The 18,052-nt window shown below is 55.9% G+C and overlaps 1 protein-coding gene across 1 annotated transcript; it reads right to left on the bottom strand.

The window, feature by feature from the left end:
- Positions 1 to 118: 118 nt before the first annotated feature.
- On the bottom strand, positions 119 to 16,495 carry PPFIA3 (PTPRF interacting protein alpha 3). Its single transcript, XM_068527242.1, has 28 exons — positions 16,256 to 16,495; positions 15,897 to 15,998; positions 15,359 to 15,523; positions 14,803 to 14,877; positions 14,255 to 14,329; positions 13,718 to 13,939; positions 12,550 to 12,696; positions 12,323 to 12,457; positions 11,827 to 11,910; positions 11,572 to 11,703; positions 11,062 to 11,124; positions 10,826 to 10,905; positions 10,391 to 10,535; positions 9,659 to 9,846; positions 8,419 to 8,641; positions 7,445 to 7,608; positions 7,196 to 7,323; positions 6,401 to 6,494; positions 5,975 to 6,056; positions 5,081 to 5,281; positions 4,373 to 4,435; positions 4,173 to 4,199; positions 2,924 to 3,099; positions 2,408 to 2,505; positions 2,011 to 2,186; positions 1,854 to 1,922; positions 1,458 to 1,629; positions 119 to 1,051 (listed from the first exon to the last, which is right to left on the bottom strand). The coding sequence occupies exons 1-28, from the start codon at positions 16,493 to 16,495 to the stop codon at positions 993 to 995; spliced, it is 3,585 nt and encodes a 1,194-aa protein (XP_068383343.1). The 3' UTR covers positions 119 to 992.
- Between the last annotated feature and the right edge of the window lie 1,557 nt (positions 16,496 to 18,052).

The following is an 18,052-nucleotide window of genomic DNA, read 5'->3' as shown; positions in this document are numbered from 1 at the left end:
GGCACCGGGGAACGCGGGTGGGGTCTGAGGGAGAAGGGGCCTGGACTCCTCGAGGTGGGTGGTTGCTAGGTCCTGATAAATAAATCAGTCAACACGGGAGCTTTTTGAAACAGTTCTCTTTACCCGTGATCACTGAGTGACGCCTAGGGCAGGGAGGCCGACCAAGAGTCGGGGGCGAGGGCTCCCCCACCGTCTTCCCTCTCCCCACGCCACGTCGCCCAGCGGCATCGTGGAAAGAGGATTCTCCCATGCAAACCCCGGAGCTGGAGCGGAACGGGGAGCGCAGTTCTGCACCCCCTACCCACCCCGGGGCACGGACACGGCCACAGCACGGGGGGCGGAGGGGCCTCGGGGACACGAGACACTGGGGAGAGAGAGGAAACCCCGCCCGCGGCTGACCCCAGGCACCGGCGACCGGACGCCGCGGGGCAGGGCTGAGTGGCACAAAGGGCGAGGCTTTTAGCAGCGAGTCCCCCCTCCCCTCCTTTCGGACGAAGAAGGACGACTTGGGCCCCGCGACTGGGAAGAAAGGGGAGGGGGCAGCCTCTCCCCGCATGCGGCCCGGGAGGGAAGCCCCGCCCCCTTCCCGCGGGGAAAGGGCACCCATCTCCCACCGGAAACTGATCAATAAATTACAAAGTAGAGGAAAGGGAGGCGGAAGTTTGGGGCGGGATTTCTTCCTGCCGCCTTCTTCCCCCCTCTCAGTCCAGTGCATGTGGTTTGGTCCAGGCCCAGTCCATTTGTGAGGCAGGGACCAGCATTCCCCGTTTGTCTGTACAGATGGTCCAGTCCGCGGCGTGAGCTCCCCAGCAAGCTCTCCCCGGCGAGACCATACTCTGGGCAGGAGGGGAAACAGCCCAGCCTCTGAAAGGTTCTTCCGTCCGAGTGAGGTCACCTGCATTGACGCCAGGCAGTGCGTGCAGCTGTGAAGATCCATTGTGCCGCCCAGAACCCCAAGAGCGCCCAGTGCAGTCCTCACCTGGAGGCGTACACTAGCAGGAATAGGTCCGGACAGAAACGCCGTCTGCCCGGGAACTCCCAGAAGTCTGGCCTGGAGGGAGAGTGAGCAGCGGTTCAGCCTGGAAAGCGCGCACGCACACACACATACACACACACACGCCCACTTCCTCCCCCAGTATTTCTCCGATCCTCAACCCCAAGCGTCCTCCCTTGGATTTCCCCTCCCGACATGACAACGACCGCCTAGCTCCAAGCCGGTGTCCCACCCTTTCCCATAGCCTTGGATTCCTTCAAAGTATCCCAGGTGACACTGGAAGAGCTCATTTCCCACCCTGGATAGGGGGTGTGGTGGGGTTGAGGAGGTTGGCTTATAGGAGCGGTCCATTTGTCATGGTTGGGGGAGAAAGGACTAGGCCATTTCAGAACCTGAAGAGGGAGGTTCCTACCCCCGAGGAAAGGGAGGGGAGGAGAGGCCGTCGAGTTTGGGATCCGCCCACCTTCCGGCTGCAGCTTGCGGAGAGGAAGCCCCGGCGAGCCCAGGGCCCCTGCTGCGGCCGAACGAAAGTTGGGGGGCAACATCTCAGCTGAGTCAGGAGTTACGCCTCGGAGGTCCTTCTCTCGGAACATCTTCCGCCAGGATGGGGAGCGGCTGAAGGACTTGGCACTGTCCTAGGTATAGGGGCCCGGCAGCCGGTGAGGGACTAGGGCCGCGTTCCGACTCCGCCCCTTCATTTGACCCCACCCCTCTCCGGGTCCTTCCCTCCTTTAACCCCGCCCCTTTTCTGGCACCTCCTCCAACCACGACTCGCTGGCAAAGTCAAGCCCCACCCCTTCAGCTCCCAGCCTAGCGGTGCCGCTGGGAGTGGAGTCTCCTATGCTGCTGCTGCGCCCACCTCATCCAGCCGCCTGTCTGTGCCCAAGGAGATGAGGTTGCTGAATTCCTTCTCCAAGAGCTGCCGGGCCTGGGGAGGAGAGGTGGGAGAGGGGTTAGCAGCGTGCAGTCTGTGAGGTGGGGATGCCCAGTATGCCCAGGGCCTAGCGGCAGCTCACCTGTGCATTCTGTGTGGGAATCTGCAGGAGCAAGGCCAGGTCAGAGTAGTCGAAGGTCTCGTCCAGGGCGAGCAGCGCCCCGTGCACCCCGCTCTCCGTGAGGTTCGTGGCGAATTCCTTCAGGCCCAGCCCGGACACCCAACCCATGACCCGCTCATTGGACCACACCATCACGTCTGGGGACAGAAGGGACCCTCAGCTGCTCCCCTCCTGGGGCCAGGCCCTTCCAATTCATCCCATATCTCCACCCCCACTTCCTCTTCCTGGCCACGCCCCTATGCTGGCGCCATCCCCTCTTCCCTGGCCTCCCTCCCCTCCCCTATTTATGCCTCCTCCAGCACTGCTCCAAACCCCTCCAACGTGGCTCCCAGCTGGACGTTTACACTTTTCTCCTCACCTCGGATCTGGGTCTGACTCTCTTCCCGCCTCCGCTCCAAGTCCTTCCGGTCATAGTTGAGCCGTTTCAGGCACATGATCCCGTAATGCAGACTCACCCTGAGTAGCAGAGATAGTGGAGTTACAGATGAGCCCTCATACCCCAATGACTGCTACTCCTATTGGGCTCTCCCCGTTGTCTGTGGTCTTGTGGCAGAGGTTGGGGAATTGCTCCATTGGATCTGTTCTACTGATTGCTGACCTTCCCAGGAATTGCAATATTTTCAAAAAGCAGTTCCTATTAGCCAACCTCTAAGGGGTATGGGGTCAACTAGCTAAGCTGTCTCAGGACTTGGGCTTTTCCTAGTGGGCCTTCTTAGGGGTGGAAGGGGCACAGAAGTCTGGACTGCCTGACAATCAGGGCTAGAGGACCAAAGATAGTCCAAGGAATTCCCCATCACTGGTCCTATTTGCCAAAGACTCTCTAGAAGTGGGGCTTCCCCCCTTGGACTGTCACCATGGGCCAGGCAACCCCCACCTGTGGAAGCTGTCCACCATCTTGAGTTGGCCCCGGAGCTCCTTCTTGTTAAGATGATCTAACATTCGGGCATCCACCAGCGACTCCATGAAGTAGCTGCGGTACTGGGGCAGCCCCAGGCTGGGCAGCCAGTCGTTCCCCACCCATTCATGGTTCATGTCGCCATATGCCAGGATCTGGGGCCAGGGGCAGGTGGGGGAGGAGTCAGGCCCTCTGACCCCTTCCCATGTATGTATGAAAGGGTATAGTCCAACCCCCGTCCCCCAGATCCGAGGTTGTTCTTTCTCCATCCCATAGCAGGACAATGGCCGATCTCTGCTCAGGACAATGGACAATCCAAAATTGTCTCCCTTTCCTTCATTATGACAGCATAGACCCTTGTCTGCTCACAGTGTGGTCCTTGGACCCACAGCATTATCATCACTTGTGAACTTGCTGGAGTTGCAGAATCTCAGACCCTAGCCTACTGAATCAAAATTTTATTCTCACAAGATTCTCAGGTTATCTGAACTGTACATTAAAGTTTAAGAAGCTCTAGTCTAAAGTTGTCCCAACTCAGAACAATGGATCAGTCCAACATCACTACTCCCCCAAGTCAACACAACGGATTCTTCCAATGTAGCTCTCTCCCCAACAAAGGATGATGGATCTATCCACCACTCTTGCACTGTTCCCAAAATACTAGTCTAGCTATATCTGGCCCAGGACAATATTCTGGATCAACCCCAAATCCTTCACTCCTCTTAGCATAAGGAAATAATCCATACCTTCCCCCCTGCTGGGAAACAAAGACCCAACACAGCTCCTCTGTCTCAGGTGAGGTCATCCCTCTCCCCTCTTGAGAACAAAATGTAGCTCCTTTTCCCCAACTTCTCACCCTGACCTGCCGCCCCCTCGCCCCAAATGCTTCCCCTTTTCACCCCAGTACAGTGGAACAATCCCACTTCCCTCTTTTCTAGGGAAAAGAGCTGCTCAGCACCTCCCTCTAGTTAGAGCAATGAAACAGCCCGTGGAGCCCCCGCAACCCAGCATAATGGAATGACCCGTGCACCACTAACAGTGGAATAGCCGGGCTTCTACGCCGACCCCCACCAAGCCACAGACAAGAGCAGAGCTCCGCGCAGCGCCCCCTCCCGCGGTGAGGATGGAATGCTCCGGCGAGGGGAGGGGCGGGGCTCGGAGAAGGAGGGGCGTCCATGCAGCGTGCACAGCCTGTTCATGCGCCCACGGCCCGCCCCGCGCCCCCTACCTGCTCCCAGCTGATCTCCTTGGTCTCCTGACCAGTTAGTGGGAAGAGGGGAGAGAAGGGGTGGGTTAAGGGGCAGGCGGAGGAGGGCGGGAGGGACGAAGAGACGGACAGACAGCCACAGATTCATCCGCCCCCCCCCCCCTGCTCCTCCCGAGGGAAAGTTAGTGCCACCCCCAAGGCCACCGGCAGGGGGCACTCACAGGCTTGGTCGTCGCGGTAAGGGACTCCATCTCTTCATGTGTCATCCACACGTTTCCTGTGGACTGAGGGGCGAGGGGTGTTACAGAGGTTGAGAGAGGGCTTCTGAACAGGGGAGGGGAAGGAGGTCGTGCTCCTGGAGGAGCCGAATTAGGCATGGGAACACATAATTTTCTGTATGGAACAAAATGATAAAATTTTAGAAGTCAGTATGTGCTATGGGAAAAAAAATAGGTGTTCATGTGTTGGGGTGATGGGGCCGGTACTAGTTTAGCCGTTGAGTTAGGGAGGCCTCTTGGAGGTGGTGACATTTGAGCTGAGACTTCAAGGATGAGCAGGAGCCAGCCTTGGGGGAAAAAGAGGGAGGGGTGCTCCTAGGAAAGGGAGCAGCAAGGGCCAAGAAGCAGAGTAGAAAAGGGGGGGTGGTAGGGGCCCCTCATCAAGGGCCCTGTAGAGAACCATATGAATTTGGCTTTTTCTCCGGGATGGGATCCCTCTGGCTTCAGTGTGTAAAACAGCCTGAGGGGAGGCAGAGGGACCTGAAGGGAGACCCCACTCTCAAGAGATAATCCAGGTGAGAAACTGTGGGGAGCAGGGTGTATCAGACAGAGCTGGAGTGAGCGGACCCAGGATTGGCTACTCTGAGGACAGTAGGCGGGGCCTTGAGACAGCAAGACAGCAGGGGCTGGGATTGGCCCCTGGACACTCACAGTGCGGGAGGAGGCAGGAGCAGAGGGTGAGGTGAGTGAGACCATCTCCTGGATAGCGAGGCGCAGCTTGAGCCGGTGCAGTGGGTTGCTGATGCCGATCTCGCGCTGGATCTCCGTGTCTGACAAGTTGGCCATGATGGCACCACTCTTGACATTGGCCCGGCAGGCGGCCACATACCACGCAGGCATGCCTACCCACAGCTGGACCAGAGGGAGGAAGGGAGAAATGGGGAAAAAATGAGACAGAGAGACAGAGACATACAGGAGGAGAAGTGGGAGAGGGACAGAAAGAAAGGGAGAGAGGGAGACAGAGAGATGGGGAAAGGCAAATGGGAGAGAAACAGAAAGACATGAGAAAGCAGTGAGAGGAGGGCAAGGCAAAGAGATGCGAGAGTCAGAGGGAGACACAGGAAAACAAAGGAGGAGAGTCAGAGAAGGGTAATACCAGAGTCAGAGGGGAAAGAGAGAGATGGGGAGAGACAGAGATGAGGAGAGACACACAGAGATGAGAGGCAGAGATGGGGAGAGAAAGGAGCAAAAGACATAGACATGGGAAGAAATACGGGGAATGACAAAAACACAGAGATGGGGAGAGAGGCAGGAAAATAGAGACACAGAGAGAGAGAGAGCCATGGGAAGACACAAAAAGATAGAGAGAGACAACAGGACCAAGGTGGGCATGGCCAGAAGGACAGGGGTGAGGGGAGGAGGAAAAAGAGCAACAGGAAGATCTACAAGAAGCCTGACCCCTCCCAGGGCCTCCCCCCCACCAACTCCTCTCCACCGCCACCTCTGAGTTAGGAGGATGGTACTAGGTGGACCCGGCCAGCCCTAAGGGTGGGGTTCTCAGACCAACTGGGGATAAAGAGTCAGGACGTTTCTGGGCCCCAGTACCTCTAGCCAGGAGACCACAGTGGGCCCATCCCAGGCAGCAAAAGGCAGGCCCTGACGGCAGGCCTCTTCCAGAAGTTCATGCCTGGGGAGAAGGGGCCAGGGCAGGAGATCTCAGGGGCAGAGACACCTAGCCCTCTTGGATGGCCCCCTTCACCAACTGCATCCCCCCACCAAAGCAATTTTTATGAATGTAAAAAACATGGCAGGAGGCTAAAAAAAATACATGTGAATCTTTGTAATCCACCTTCCCTCCCCCCAACACACCCACACTAATCAAGAGAAAAGGGGGAATAAAAGAAAAGAAAAACTCTAAGGGTTCCCAAGTTCCCAGGCAAGCAAGTTCAGGATCTTGGACACCCCCTCCCAGAATTTTCTTCTCACTTATGACCAACCCTCCCCACCTCCACACCACACACCCACACTCACTTCCTCTTGTTCCTTCGGTCCTTGTCTCCTGGGCCTGTCAGCTTGGCTAGCCCCAGAGGGTCAGTGGCCAATGTCTCGTCTGAGGGTGTTCCAGCTGGAGGCAGGGAGGGGCCAAAATTTGGAGAGTCTCAAAGGGGAGGCAGAATCTTTGATGCTGGGGGGTTGAGAAGGATGCCAGGAAAGCAGAGGCCCAGAGGGATTAGTAAATGCGGCCACACAGAGGGAGTGATAAAACCAGACAGGGACCAATGTCACCTCCTAGGCAAGGAATTGGAGAAATCCCCAAAATAGGGCTGGATTCACTGGGCTGGCCTTGGTAAGCTGGCAGTGGTGTGCTGGTAAATATTTAACAACTGGCTCCCTGGGGAAGGAGAAGGTATTTCCTGATTTGTAGCATATGCCAATTTCCATGGTGTAAATAATCCCACCAATTTCAAGCTACCAGTGTGATGTCAAAGCAGCTCATAAAATTCCTGAAAATTTAACTAACTTGGATTTCACAAACCAGACAAGCAGGCTCCAGCCCATCAGATGCCCTGCCTTTAGGACGCTCCTCCCTCTTTCTCTATTTAAAAAATAGGTAAATAACATAACAAATTCATTTGCCCACCAGTCACTCAGGCAGGCCTCAGAGTGCCCTTTCCTTGTCCCTTCTCCTCCCCTCCACCTCTGCCAAGGTTCCAGTGTTCTAAATGAATTCCCAAATGAATGAAGACAGGATTGTATGTCAAATGAATATGTAAAGAAGAAGAAGGAAGGAAGAAAGGAAGGGAGAGAGGGAATCAGGGGACTCACCCAGAGAAGAGCTGTCCCGACCTGGTGGTCCCATTCGCCCCTTCTCCTTCTTGCCAAAGAGACGGCCTATGGATGACTTGATGCTCTTCTTCTTGGGAGCTTTGTGCAGGGAATCTGGGGTGCCCTCACTGGGTGAGCAAGACAGATAGATGCCATCTGGGATGCCTCCTCTCATCCCAAGTCTTTGTCCACTCCCACCGCCTCCTCCCAAGCAAGTCCCTCCCTGTCCCATCCCTTATTCTTACTGACCTTCCCCGTGAGGGCCCTCCATCTTCCAGGGATCCCGCCTGCAGTGCCAAGGCCTGGGTCATTCTCTCAAGGCGGGCAGAACGAGGAGTGGGAGGTGGGGTGTCTCCTGGGATTGCTGGTCCCTCCATTCGTGGAGCCCCAGCTTCCTCCTTGGGGGCATGATTCTGGAGACAGAGAGGCAGAGATGCTATATTGAATCGGAGGGATCATGTTGGGGGCTCATTAGTTGGGATGTCTACGAGGTGTCTGGGATACCCCTGATTTGGGGAACCACTTCTAAAGATAGCCTAGATTAAGTGCGGGTGAGTTGCATAAATATAAAGGCAATAACTGCAGTCCCTCTGGAGCTTGATAAGCCCATATTTATACTGTCTTAGCTTCTGGTGTCAGGAGTGGGATCTGCTCAGCCTCAAGGAAAGCTAATGAGTTACAGGTTCTGGAAGTAGGAAATCTGAGTTTAAGGCAATAAAATAGGGCAGATAGATATTGTGCCTCCCTCAAAGGTCAATTCTGAGGATCTAATGGTAGTTCTCAAATGTATATTTGGTCACAGAGACATTTTTCTAAAAATCCTATGCAGTGGGAATTCCCTGGCCATCCAGTAGTTAGGACTTGGTGCTCTCACTGACAGGTCCCAGGGGTCGATCCCTGGTGGGGGAACTAAAATCCCTCAAGCTGCATGGCATGGCCAAAAAAATAAAAAATAAAAGTAAAAAAATAAAAATAAAAATCCTATGCAGAAACTTAATTCATAAAACAGGTAAAAGTAGATCAGATCTGACTAAAGTACAAGTTAGGGTTCAGGAACCCAGTGGCTCAGCCTCCCATTTGCCCTTTGAGTTGGAACTTTTAGGGAAAGCTAAGGTTGCTTTTGAAAATCACTGGTGTGTTGGTCATTGTTGCTTTTTGTTAGGGAGCCCTGTTTATGACCTCCCACCACCACCACCAAGCTGAGGAGACTTAAGAATACTCACAGCTTTGTCGGTGCCCTCACGGGCAGGGCTAGGGGGTGCCAGACGGGGTGTTGAGTGGCCAGAGCTGGGAGGGGAGGGGCTGGCAAGGGTAGAGGTGGTGAGGGACGGGGGCAGTGAGCAGCTACTGCGGTAGCGGCCCAGTGAGTCCAGGCCCGAGCCAGACACCCGGCTCTCCAGCTCTTCTGCCCTCTGTTCTGTTGTCTCCTTCTCCTCTTGGATTAACCTGAGGAGGAAAAGGGGGAGATGGGGTGAGAGGACTCAGGCAGACAACAGGAGAGGGAGTTGGGGGATCCCAATGTGCCAGGAAGGCTTGGCGGAGCAAAAATAATTCTGAGGAAGGGACAATGAGGTTAGAGGGTCTTGGTGGATCCCTGACGGCCTCACAGGTTCAAGGGGAGTCAAGGGATCATGATACGCTCAGGAGGTCGTGGAGAGATTAGGGATGACAGGATGATCAGGATCTGCATCAGGATGACGCTGATAGTAAACAAGTGGTTATGGAAAAGCACAAGTGGATTACTATGGGCAAGAGGTCAAGTTCCAAGGAGGACAGCAAGAGCAAGCTCCTAAGAGCAGAGTGAGATCAGGGACTCTGAGGTCAACCTAGGATCTGGGAAGGTCATAGAGACATTTGGTGAGAGTCACTGTCTCAAGTCACAACAAGTTTGAATGGAAGATGATGGTCATGTTGTTACATTTGCTGGGGCCCATGGAAAGTGTTTTATTAGAGAATTGTTAAATAGGGCAATTTCTGGGGAATCAGGGTAGACTTTATGTGATGGGGGTTTCTTAATAAATTGAGGATTGTTGTTATATTAGGTAGAAATTCTTGTTATCTAGAGTTGAGGTTCTCAAGGTGTTTTGGACTGGGGGACCTTGTGTTGTGTTGAGATTCGTAGGGTACTGGGAGTCTCTGGGTAACTGTTGCGTGAAGCCATGAAACCCATGATGTAATGGAGGATTCTTGATGGATTGGATTGTGAATTTTGGCATTTGGGGATGCAGTCTTGGGTATATTGGGAAATTGTGAGTACCGGCCGGGGGGGTGTGTAATGTATATATAGCACATAGGAGACTTCTTGGTATTTCCTCAGGGATTCCTGGATAGTGTTGGGCTGGGAGAATTCCTTGAGGATGTTGAGGAAAGGAGTTGGGCTTAGGTGTGCAGATTAGTCTCCAGAGCCAGAGGGGCCTTGGGCTAAGCTCAGGCAGGGTGGGGAAGAACTGGGCCAGTGCTCACTTGATCTCTTTGTTGATGGCCTCCAGCTGCTCCTGAAGCATGATGGCCAGTGTCTGCACATCAGCCTGCCCACTGGGAGACAGCAACTCAGCTCCAAACATCCCCTCCGCCTCCTCCTCATCTGAGCCATCCAGCTCCCCAGGGAATGGAGGTGGCATGGACCCCGCAGGGGCAGACCGCTCCCACTCCTATCTCTGTGTGGAGACAGAGAGATGCCAGGTGGACAAGGGCCGAGGTAGGTGCTGGGTCTTCCCTCACCTATCCTGACCTTGCCCACCCTCTATAACCCTGCCCATGTCCCCTGACACTGACTGCCCTCACCATGTGACCCAGCCCCCCAGCCCAGCTTTCTCTCTTGGTGGGTCCTTCTTCTTGACCACCCATGACTCTGCGCTCTCCCCTGATTCCACTGTTTCCTTTGACCCAGGCCACTTCCTTTCTTCACTTGGCCCCATCCATTCTAGGATTCTACACCCTGCATACCATCCCCCCCAAACCCACCCCTCTTCCCACCCCATCGTTCCTCTAAAGTTCTCACCAGGCAGCAGGACATCCACGTGAAGAGCCATCGAGGCAAGTGGGGATGACGGAAGAAGAAGAGAAGACAGTGTGGGTCCAGGAGACCTTGCTTCTCAACTCAGTCCCCTCCCAGAGCCCTGCATGTTGGGCTCCACCTCCTACTGCTGCCCTCCCAAGCCCTGCTCAGTCCAGGCCCCAGAAGTGGCTGCTGACCTTAGAGGGCTCATCTTTGACCCCTGACCAGCGACCCCTCTTGCTTGCCCGGCCACTGCCAGCCCCATAGGGGTCCAGGTGGGCGCCAGAAGGTAATGTGGGTGCCTGGGAGTAACGGAGCTCCAGGGCACTGCCAGGGAGAGATCTGTGGGCATAGAGAGGGCAGTCAGAGACCAAGGGGTCAGGAAAAGGAAACAGAGGTGAGTGGTCATGGGGAAGGGCTTGGAGTCAGAGGATTGGGAGAGGGATCTGAAGCCAAAGGTCAGGAAAAAGGGTCTGGGGTCAGAGGTCATGAAGTCAGGGGTCAAAAATAAAAGGGACCAGTGGAAGTCTCAGGAGGACAGGGAGTGGGGTGGGGGAGACTTCGTATCAGAAGGGATGTGCTTGGCCAAGGGGGCTCCATGGGCAGAGGTGGGACAGGAAGATTACTGTCACCTGGAGTAGGAGGACGGTGGCCTCCCCCGCAGCTGGTCAATCTCCATCTGCATGCGCTCCATCTCCGCCAAGAGCTGCTCCTGGGGGGAGGAGGTTGGAGATGTCAGGTCAGAATCTGCCCCCTCCCCCCCACTGAGTGTCAGCCCCTCCCAGCCAGGCTGATTCCAACCCCAGCAATGCCTGCTCCATTTCCCTGGCCCTCACCCCCAAGCGCCCCCCCCCAGCCCCCTCCCTACCTTGTTGAGCAGCAGCTCATCCTGAAGCTTCTTCATGCTGGCGATCTCCTCGCTTAGTGAGTTCTGTGGGGGGCAGGGGGGCAGTGAGGGGGCGGAATCTGGAAGCAGCCTCCAGTGCGCAGAGACAGGCCTGAGGGGACCCCAGGGGAAATGAGGTGGGCTTGAATGGTGAGCTGGATGGGGAGAGGGTTGTGGAGCCGAAGATGCCGCTTAGGCAGGGAGTCCCTGGGAGCCCAAAATTCAGCGTCCTGTGAAATTTCCACGGATTCAGAGTTTGAGGGTCCACGGGGTGAGAGGCTTGGGCAAAAGCCAAGAATTCAGGCTGTAGGTGCCCCAGAATTCAGCTCTAGGGTGTTTAAACTAGGTGAAAGTGTGGTGGTCCCAGCAATAGAGCAGTCTATTAATTTCAAATTCAGGATGCCCAGATTTGGGGAGATCTCAGATAACTGTTTGGGGAAAGGTCTGGGGCCCCAAGATTCCAGCTTATTGGAGTCCTAGGCTGGGGCACACCTTCTCCTCCAGTGCCCCCATGCGCTCCTTGAGGTGAAGCTGCAACCGTTCGTTGGACTCACTCAGCAGCTTGTCCACTGTCTCGGACAGCCGCTTATTGTGGTCATCGTTCATCTTCTCCCGCTGCCGGGCCTGCCCAGAGGAGAACAGAGCAGAGGTGCTCAAGCCCCGAGCGCTGTCCCTGCTCCGAGCTCCCGCCCCCCCGGCACAGCCCCCTCATCTAGGCGCATCCCCCAAGCCTCAAAGCCTCCTCACCCGCTGCAGCTCCTGGTTCTTCTCCTCCAACTGGGCCTCCAGCTGCCGAAGCCTCTCCTCAAAATTCCCATGACGTTCCTCAGCCTAGAGGATGGAACCCATGGCATCTGACTTTGTCCCACTAGGACGCAGTCAGCCTCCAGGCCCCACCTCCTCCAAGGCTGGCTTCCAGGCCCCAGGCTCCTCCCCCACAGGACTCCAGACCCTGCACTTGTGATTCAAGCCCTGCCCTCTCCTCTAGTCTACAGGCCCTGTCCCCTTCTCAGTTCATGTTCTCCCCATCTGTTCAGTCCAAACTAGAGAGCACCACCCCCCACCAAACCTCCAGGCGCTTCAACCATCCCAAGTCACGTCCCTTCCCTAGACCCCAGGCCCTGCCCTTTTCAGCAGAATTCGGGCTGTGGGTCTCCTACCCCTCCAGACTCAGGCCCTGCCTCCTCCAAGCCCCGCCCCTTTGCCCCAGAGACTCAAGGCGCCGCCCCAGGCCTCCCTTCACCTTGTTGAGCGCCGCCACTCGCTGGGCCAGCTGGGCCTCTATCTCCGGCAAGGTCTCCGCCTTCTGCAGCGTCTGCTGCAGCTTCTGCTTAGCGTCGTCCAGCCACTCGGCCAGCTGACGGCTCTTCTCTTCACTCTGGGGGACACAGACAGGGGGAAGGAAGGGAGGAGCTAGGTCAAACTAGCCACGGCCTCGCCCCCACCGCCCCTCCTCGGCCGTCCTCCCACCTGCCGGTACAGCGACTCCTTGCTGGCCAGCTCGTTTTCCAGCTTGTCGTTGGCGTCGTGCAGAGACGTGGCCTCTCGCTGGGCACTCAGGTAGCGCTTCTCTAGCGTTGTGATCCGCTCCTCCATATCCTCCCGCTGCGCCAGCGCCTGCAGAGGTGACAGAGGGCCGTGTGGACTACAGCTCCCAGAAGGCCGTGGGGGTAGCCTAGGCTTAGAACCCCAGTTCAGGCACCCCAGGGTATCCTGGGAAATGAAGTCCCCTGCCCTCAGGGTGTCAGAATGATGGAACCACACCTGCCGAGAGCTCCCAGGCATAGCCAACATTAGATCCCATGCCACCTGATAGTTAAAATGGTGGTACAGCACCTCCCATAGGCTTCTGGGGCAGTACTGGCTTAGACCCTCCTCATATGGATGACCTAAGACCCATGAGATGGAATGTCTCCACTCTTCTTAGCCCACTTGCCTCAAAAATCCAGGCCTTAGATTTTTCAGCAACTTCTGGCACAGCTCAGGTTTAGAATCACAGAGCAAGTGCCCTAGGGTCTCAGAGGAAACAAGGGTCCCTTCCACCTGGGAGGCAACATCTCCCAAGAGCCCCCAGGGTAGCGCATGCTTAGAAAACCAGAGAAGGTGCTCCAGGGTCTCATGGGGGAAGGACTCCTGCCTGGGAGCCGGTGTGGTGGGACCACATTTCCCAGTAAGCTCTGGGGCCATCCACACTTGAAATCCGAGGTAAAAGCCCCAGCGGATGATGAAAACTAAAGTGCTCTCTCTTCTTTCTCATTCCGTGCTTTCAAGAATCCATGCCCTACATTTCACAGCAGTCCCCGCAGCGTGGGAGTTAAGGTCAAGGAACCTCAGCCAGGATGGGGTGAAATGCAGACAAAGGAGTTCAGTTAAGAGGTGCAAGAGAATTTCCCAATGATAACATAATAACTACAACAAGATACTGGGTGACTACCAAGTATGTGCCATGTGCCAACTCTCTGACAAGGGTCATACATCCCATTAGGTGAGGAAACTGAGACTCAGAGAGGAGAAGAGTCCACACAGCTTGTGGACTGAATCCAGATTCGTGAATTCTGTGACTATGGGCAAAGGGGGACAGGAAGGGTTGAGGGGAGGGGAGGGACAGAGGGCAGCCCACCAGGGGCTCCGGCCTCACCTCCTTGAGGTCGCGCTGGAGCTTGGCGTTAGCTTCCTCGGCCTTACCCAGCTCGCGGTGGGCCGTGCCCAGCTCCTCCTCCAGCTGGCTCATCTGGCGGCACAACACCGCCAGGCGCTCCCGCAGCTGGCACACCTCCGCCCGCTGCCGCTCCAGGGCCTCCTCCAGCTCTGCCGTGCGCCGGTTTGAATCCCCACCAGGACCCAGGCCATTGGCAAGAGTCTGGAATGGGGACAGTGAGGGAGGAAGGGACAGAACTCAGAGTGGGGAACACAGAGATAGAGAATGCAAGGAGAAAACTGATGGGGGTGAGGGGCGATCGAAGATCAGTAAGAGCCATGGAGGTCACAAAAGTTAGCTAGCTGACTTGAATCAGAGGTCAAAGGCCAGTAAGGGTCTGAGGTGTTCAGATGTCCTAGGGTCAGTGAGAATCGTACCAAACATTAAAAGGACCATCACAAAGTCAGGGGGCTGAGTGGGATCACAGTGAGGAGGACCAATGAAGAGCAAGGGGAAGGAAAGACTTCCACCTCTTACCTGCCCATCCCCATCCTTGCCGGGCTCCTCTAGCCCCGACCGGCGCCTAGACAGCTGCTCTCGAAGGCTCAGAGTCTGGCAATGGGAAAGGGAGATCAGGGCAAAAGAGGCCCTAGAAACCCCGTTTGTACTTCCCACTGGCACTGGTCCTGCTGGGGCCACCCTTATCCCACAGTCTACCCTTAGACCCTGTGCCGTCATTATATGTCTCCTTAGCCCCCCACCAGAGAAGAAGTCCACCCTTATTCTTAACCTTAGCCTACTTGTGGAGGTGTCCTGACTTTCCCCACCCAACCATTTCCTCCATAGTCAGTTCTTTCCCTTAGCCCAAGCCCTGGTTCTCACCTTAGTCTCACTGTCACAGGGCAGTACTCCCCTTAGTCCTGCCCAATGAGTTCCTCCTTAGGAACCTCACTGGTTTTCTCCATAGTCCTACCCCACTGGTCTTCTGCCCTAGTCCTGCTCCCAACAGATTCTAGGACCCACCCAATCAGTTCCACCCCATTGGTAGTTCATAAGTCCCTCCTCCTTCTTGGTCACGCCCCCACCTCCTGATTGCTCAGCTCCAACTCTTCCTCTAGCACTGCCACCCGCTCCAGCGCCATTCGCAGCCGCTCCCGGACCTGGGGGTGGGGGCAAGACAGTGTGAGATGGAGATCAGACCCGATCAAGGACAGTTGATGCAGAACACCTTTGGGATGGACCTGATAGGGCGACATTAGCATTCCTCTATTTATAGTATGTGTGCATCCCCAACTAGCTACCAAGTCAGCCTCACCCGCTGGTATCCCCCATCCTATTATATTTTTCTATTATCAGCCACTCAGGTCCCAGTCTGCATAACTTGTCTCAGTCAATTACAGTCAACATTCTTCCCACTTGGGCCATCCCCAACCAATCACGGCCAGAATTTCTGCCTATTATATTTTTCTATTATCAGCCACTCAGGTCCCAGTCTGCATAACTTGTCTCAGTCAATTACAGTCAACATTCTTCCCACTTGGGCCATCCCCAACCAATCACGGCCAGAATTTCTGCCATTCAACATAGCCCCAGCCAACCACGAGTTTCTGTTCTGTAACCAGGCTCTTTCAATTCTCATACCTTCTCATCCAGGGCCTTGTGGTGCTCGAAGAGGGATTTTAGAGCCTTGAGTACCTCCACCTCGGAAGAGACCCCTCCCGGGGACTGGGCCTGGCGCTTTACCACAGTCATACGCAGTGACCTCTCGTGCCTGGACACCAGGCACTCCAGGTGTTCTAGGAGAAGCTACAGAGATAGGGCACCGGGCCAAGGAAAAGTGTCAAGGGCAGAGAGGCAGAGTGAAGGAAGAGGATTCAGACAGGTGGGGCGGACACATGGTAGAGGTGGAGCCAAGCAAAGTGGTATGGAGAGAGACAGGTCAGGAAAAGAGAGGGATAACAGAGGTGGGGGGCAGGTCAAGGAAGGAGTGGTACAGGAAATGAGAACAGTTATGGAGATAGGGGAGGGGACATGAAGGAAGGAGGGGACCAGAGGAGACCCGCCAAGTTGTAGGAGCAGGGAGAAGAAAAGAAGGCGAGATAGAGGAAAAACAATGGGTCAGGCTGCAACACCCAAGGCCCCGCCCACCGCACTTAGGTCCCGCCCCAAGACCTCTCACCCGAGTATTGTTCCGCTCTGCCTTCAGCTCCGCAATTTCTTCCTCCCGTTCCAGTAGCTGCTCCCGACACAAGTTCAGCTCCTTTGTCAGAGCCGCAAACTCCTGTCCAGGTGTGGGCAGGATTGGACAATCAGATCAATCCTTTTCCCCATCTCCTTCATTCCATAGGACTGGGAGGTTTGGAGACCCCTCCCCTCTCTGCCAAGCCCCGCCCCTTCAAGCGGCTCGGGCCCCGCCCACCACCGGCAAGCCACTCCCCCTTCCAAGTGCCAAGTTCCGCCCCTTCCGGACCGCCCTCCCTGTGCCTTCGCGAGTCCAGGCCCCGCCTCCCTCAGGCCCCGCCCAGGCCCCGCCCAGACCTGGGGCAGCGCGATGCTGAGCTGGCGCTGCAGCGAGTCCTTTTCGTGGCCCAGCTCGCGCAGCCGCAACTGCGCCGTAGCCAGTCCGTCCTGCGCCTCGCGTAGCGTCTCGAGCAGGCGCTCGCGCTCCGTGAGCATCGTGACCATGAGGCGCTCCAGTTCGCCGCCCGCCTCGTCCGGGCCCAGCGCCGAACCCCGCCGGCCATCCTCGCTGATGGTGGGCATCACCTCGCACATCATGGCGGCGGTGCTGGCCTGCGGGTACGGGGAGGGGGCAGGGAACCGAGAGGGACTTCGTCAAAGCACACCAGCGAAACTGAGGCACGGTCACTGGGATAATACATAGTGAAAACTGAGGCAGGACAACCCAAGCGCTGCACAGAAGAAACTGAGGCCCATCCATTCCGATCACGGCACAAGATAAACGGAAACCCATTGCTCCCAGGAAACCAGGCCTGGCTACCTGGGTGAGAGCATTTGGAGAAACAGGTCAGACTCCATCAGACACTGGCAGCAAATCTAGGCCCAGCCTAGTCAGAGAAACCGAAGCCGGGTGCCCCATTGCCTGAGTGAATGTGGAAAGTTTGCAGGCCCCTCCCCTCTGGTCCAAGTCCCGCCCCTTCAAGCAACTCAGGCCCCGCCCATCACTATCTATTCTGGCCCTGCTGAGAATCCCCTTCAACCTACTGCATGAGCTAGAAAACTCAGGCCCAGGCGAGGGAGACCATGTCTTCAGGAGGCCACAAAACTGGGGTCACAGAATTAGGTCACTGGTACGTAGTCACCTGTATAATGTCACAGGGATGGTCCTCACCTGCTATTCAGCCCAATTCCTGCCTCCTTCAACTTCCCAGATATCTAGATATCTAGCTCCAGGAGAGTCTAAAGACCCACTCCAGTCGGGAAAAACAAAAATGGTGGGGACAATGCTAGCCATCTCCCACTACGCAGGAGTCCAAGATCCAGCTGCCTCTTCTCTCAGGTCACAGGAATCTAGGTCCCCTATCCCTCCCTTCCCCCAGACTGAGGAGTCTGAGCCTCCAGCCTTCTCCTTCCCAGTCCCAGGAGTCAGAGACCACATCCCCTTCCTCCCAGGACACAAGAGTCTGGGCTTTCAACCTCCAACCGTAGACCCAGAAATCTCAGCCTTCAGGCTTCTCCCCCCTCAGAACTCAGAAGTCAAGGCCCCCAGGACCCAGGAGTCCAGGTGCATGAGCCGCGGGTGGAGATGAAGGGAGGTCTCCTGAGCCACTCCCGCCACACACATCAGGTCAGACGGGTCCATCTAGCTGAGCCGAAAGCAGGAGGGACCTTCACTCTTTCCCTCCTTTCTTTCTCTCCCTTCAGGCAGACGCATAACCGGTTCTCAGAGTAGATAATTTCCAGCTCCACCCAATATTCGGACTATGTCTGAAGCCTGGGACTGGGGCCTTGGACTCCTGGGAGTACAGGAGGGGACTGAGGGCCCTGGGACCTGGGAGAGGAGGCAGCTGGGTGCCTGTAACCTTGGGTCTTTGAAGAGGTGCGTCTGGGAATCTAGACACCTGAATCCCAACACTCAGAGATCAGATTCAAGAAAATGTTTATAAGAGGGCAGGCCAGACTTAGACCAAAACCCAACATGGTATCTAAAACCCAGAATCTTCTCATGAGATGCAACTAAGGATGTTTTAGGGAGGCTGCTCTAGAACTTCAAATTCCCTGAGAAGGAAACAAAATTCAGCTAGGCTGGGTGTAGAATCTAGAAGGCCACGTGCAAGAAGACACAGTACAGAGTGCAGAGAGGACATACACTTC

The sequence above is a fragment of the Eschrichtius robustus genome, chromosome 19 (assembly GCF_028021215.1).
Source record: "Eschrichtius robustus isolate mEscRob2 chromosome 19, mEscRob2.pri, whole genome shotgun sequence".
Taxonomy (NCBI): Eukaryota; Metazoa; Chordata; class Mammalia; order Artiodactyla; family Eschrichtiidae; genus Eschrichtius; species Eschrichtius robustus.
This window is presented reverse-complemented; position numbering and strand designations above follow the sequence as displayed.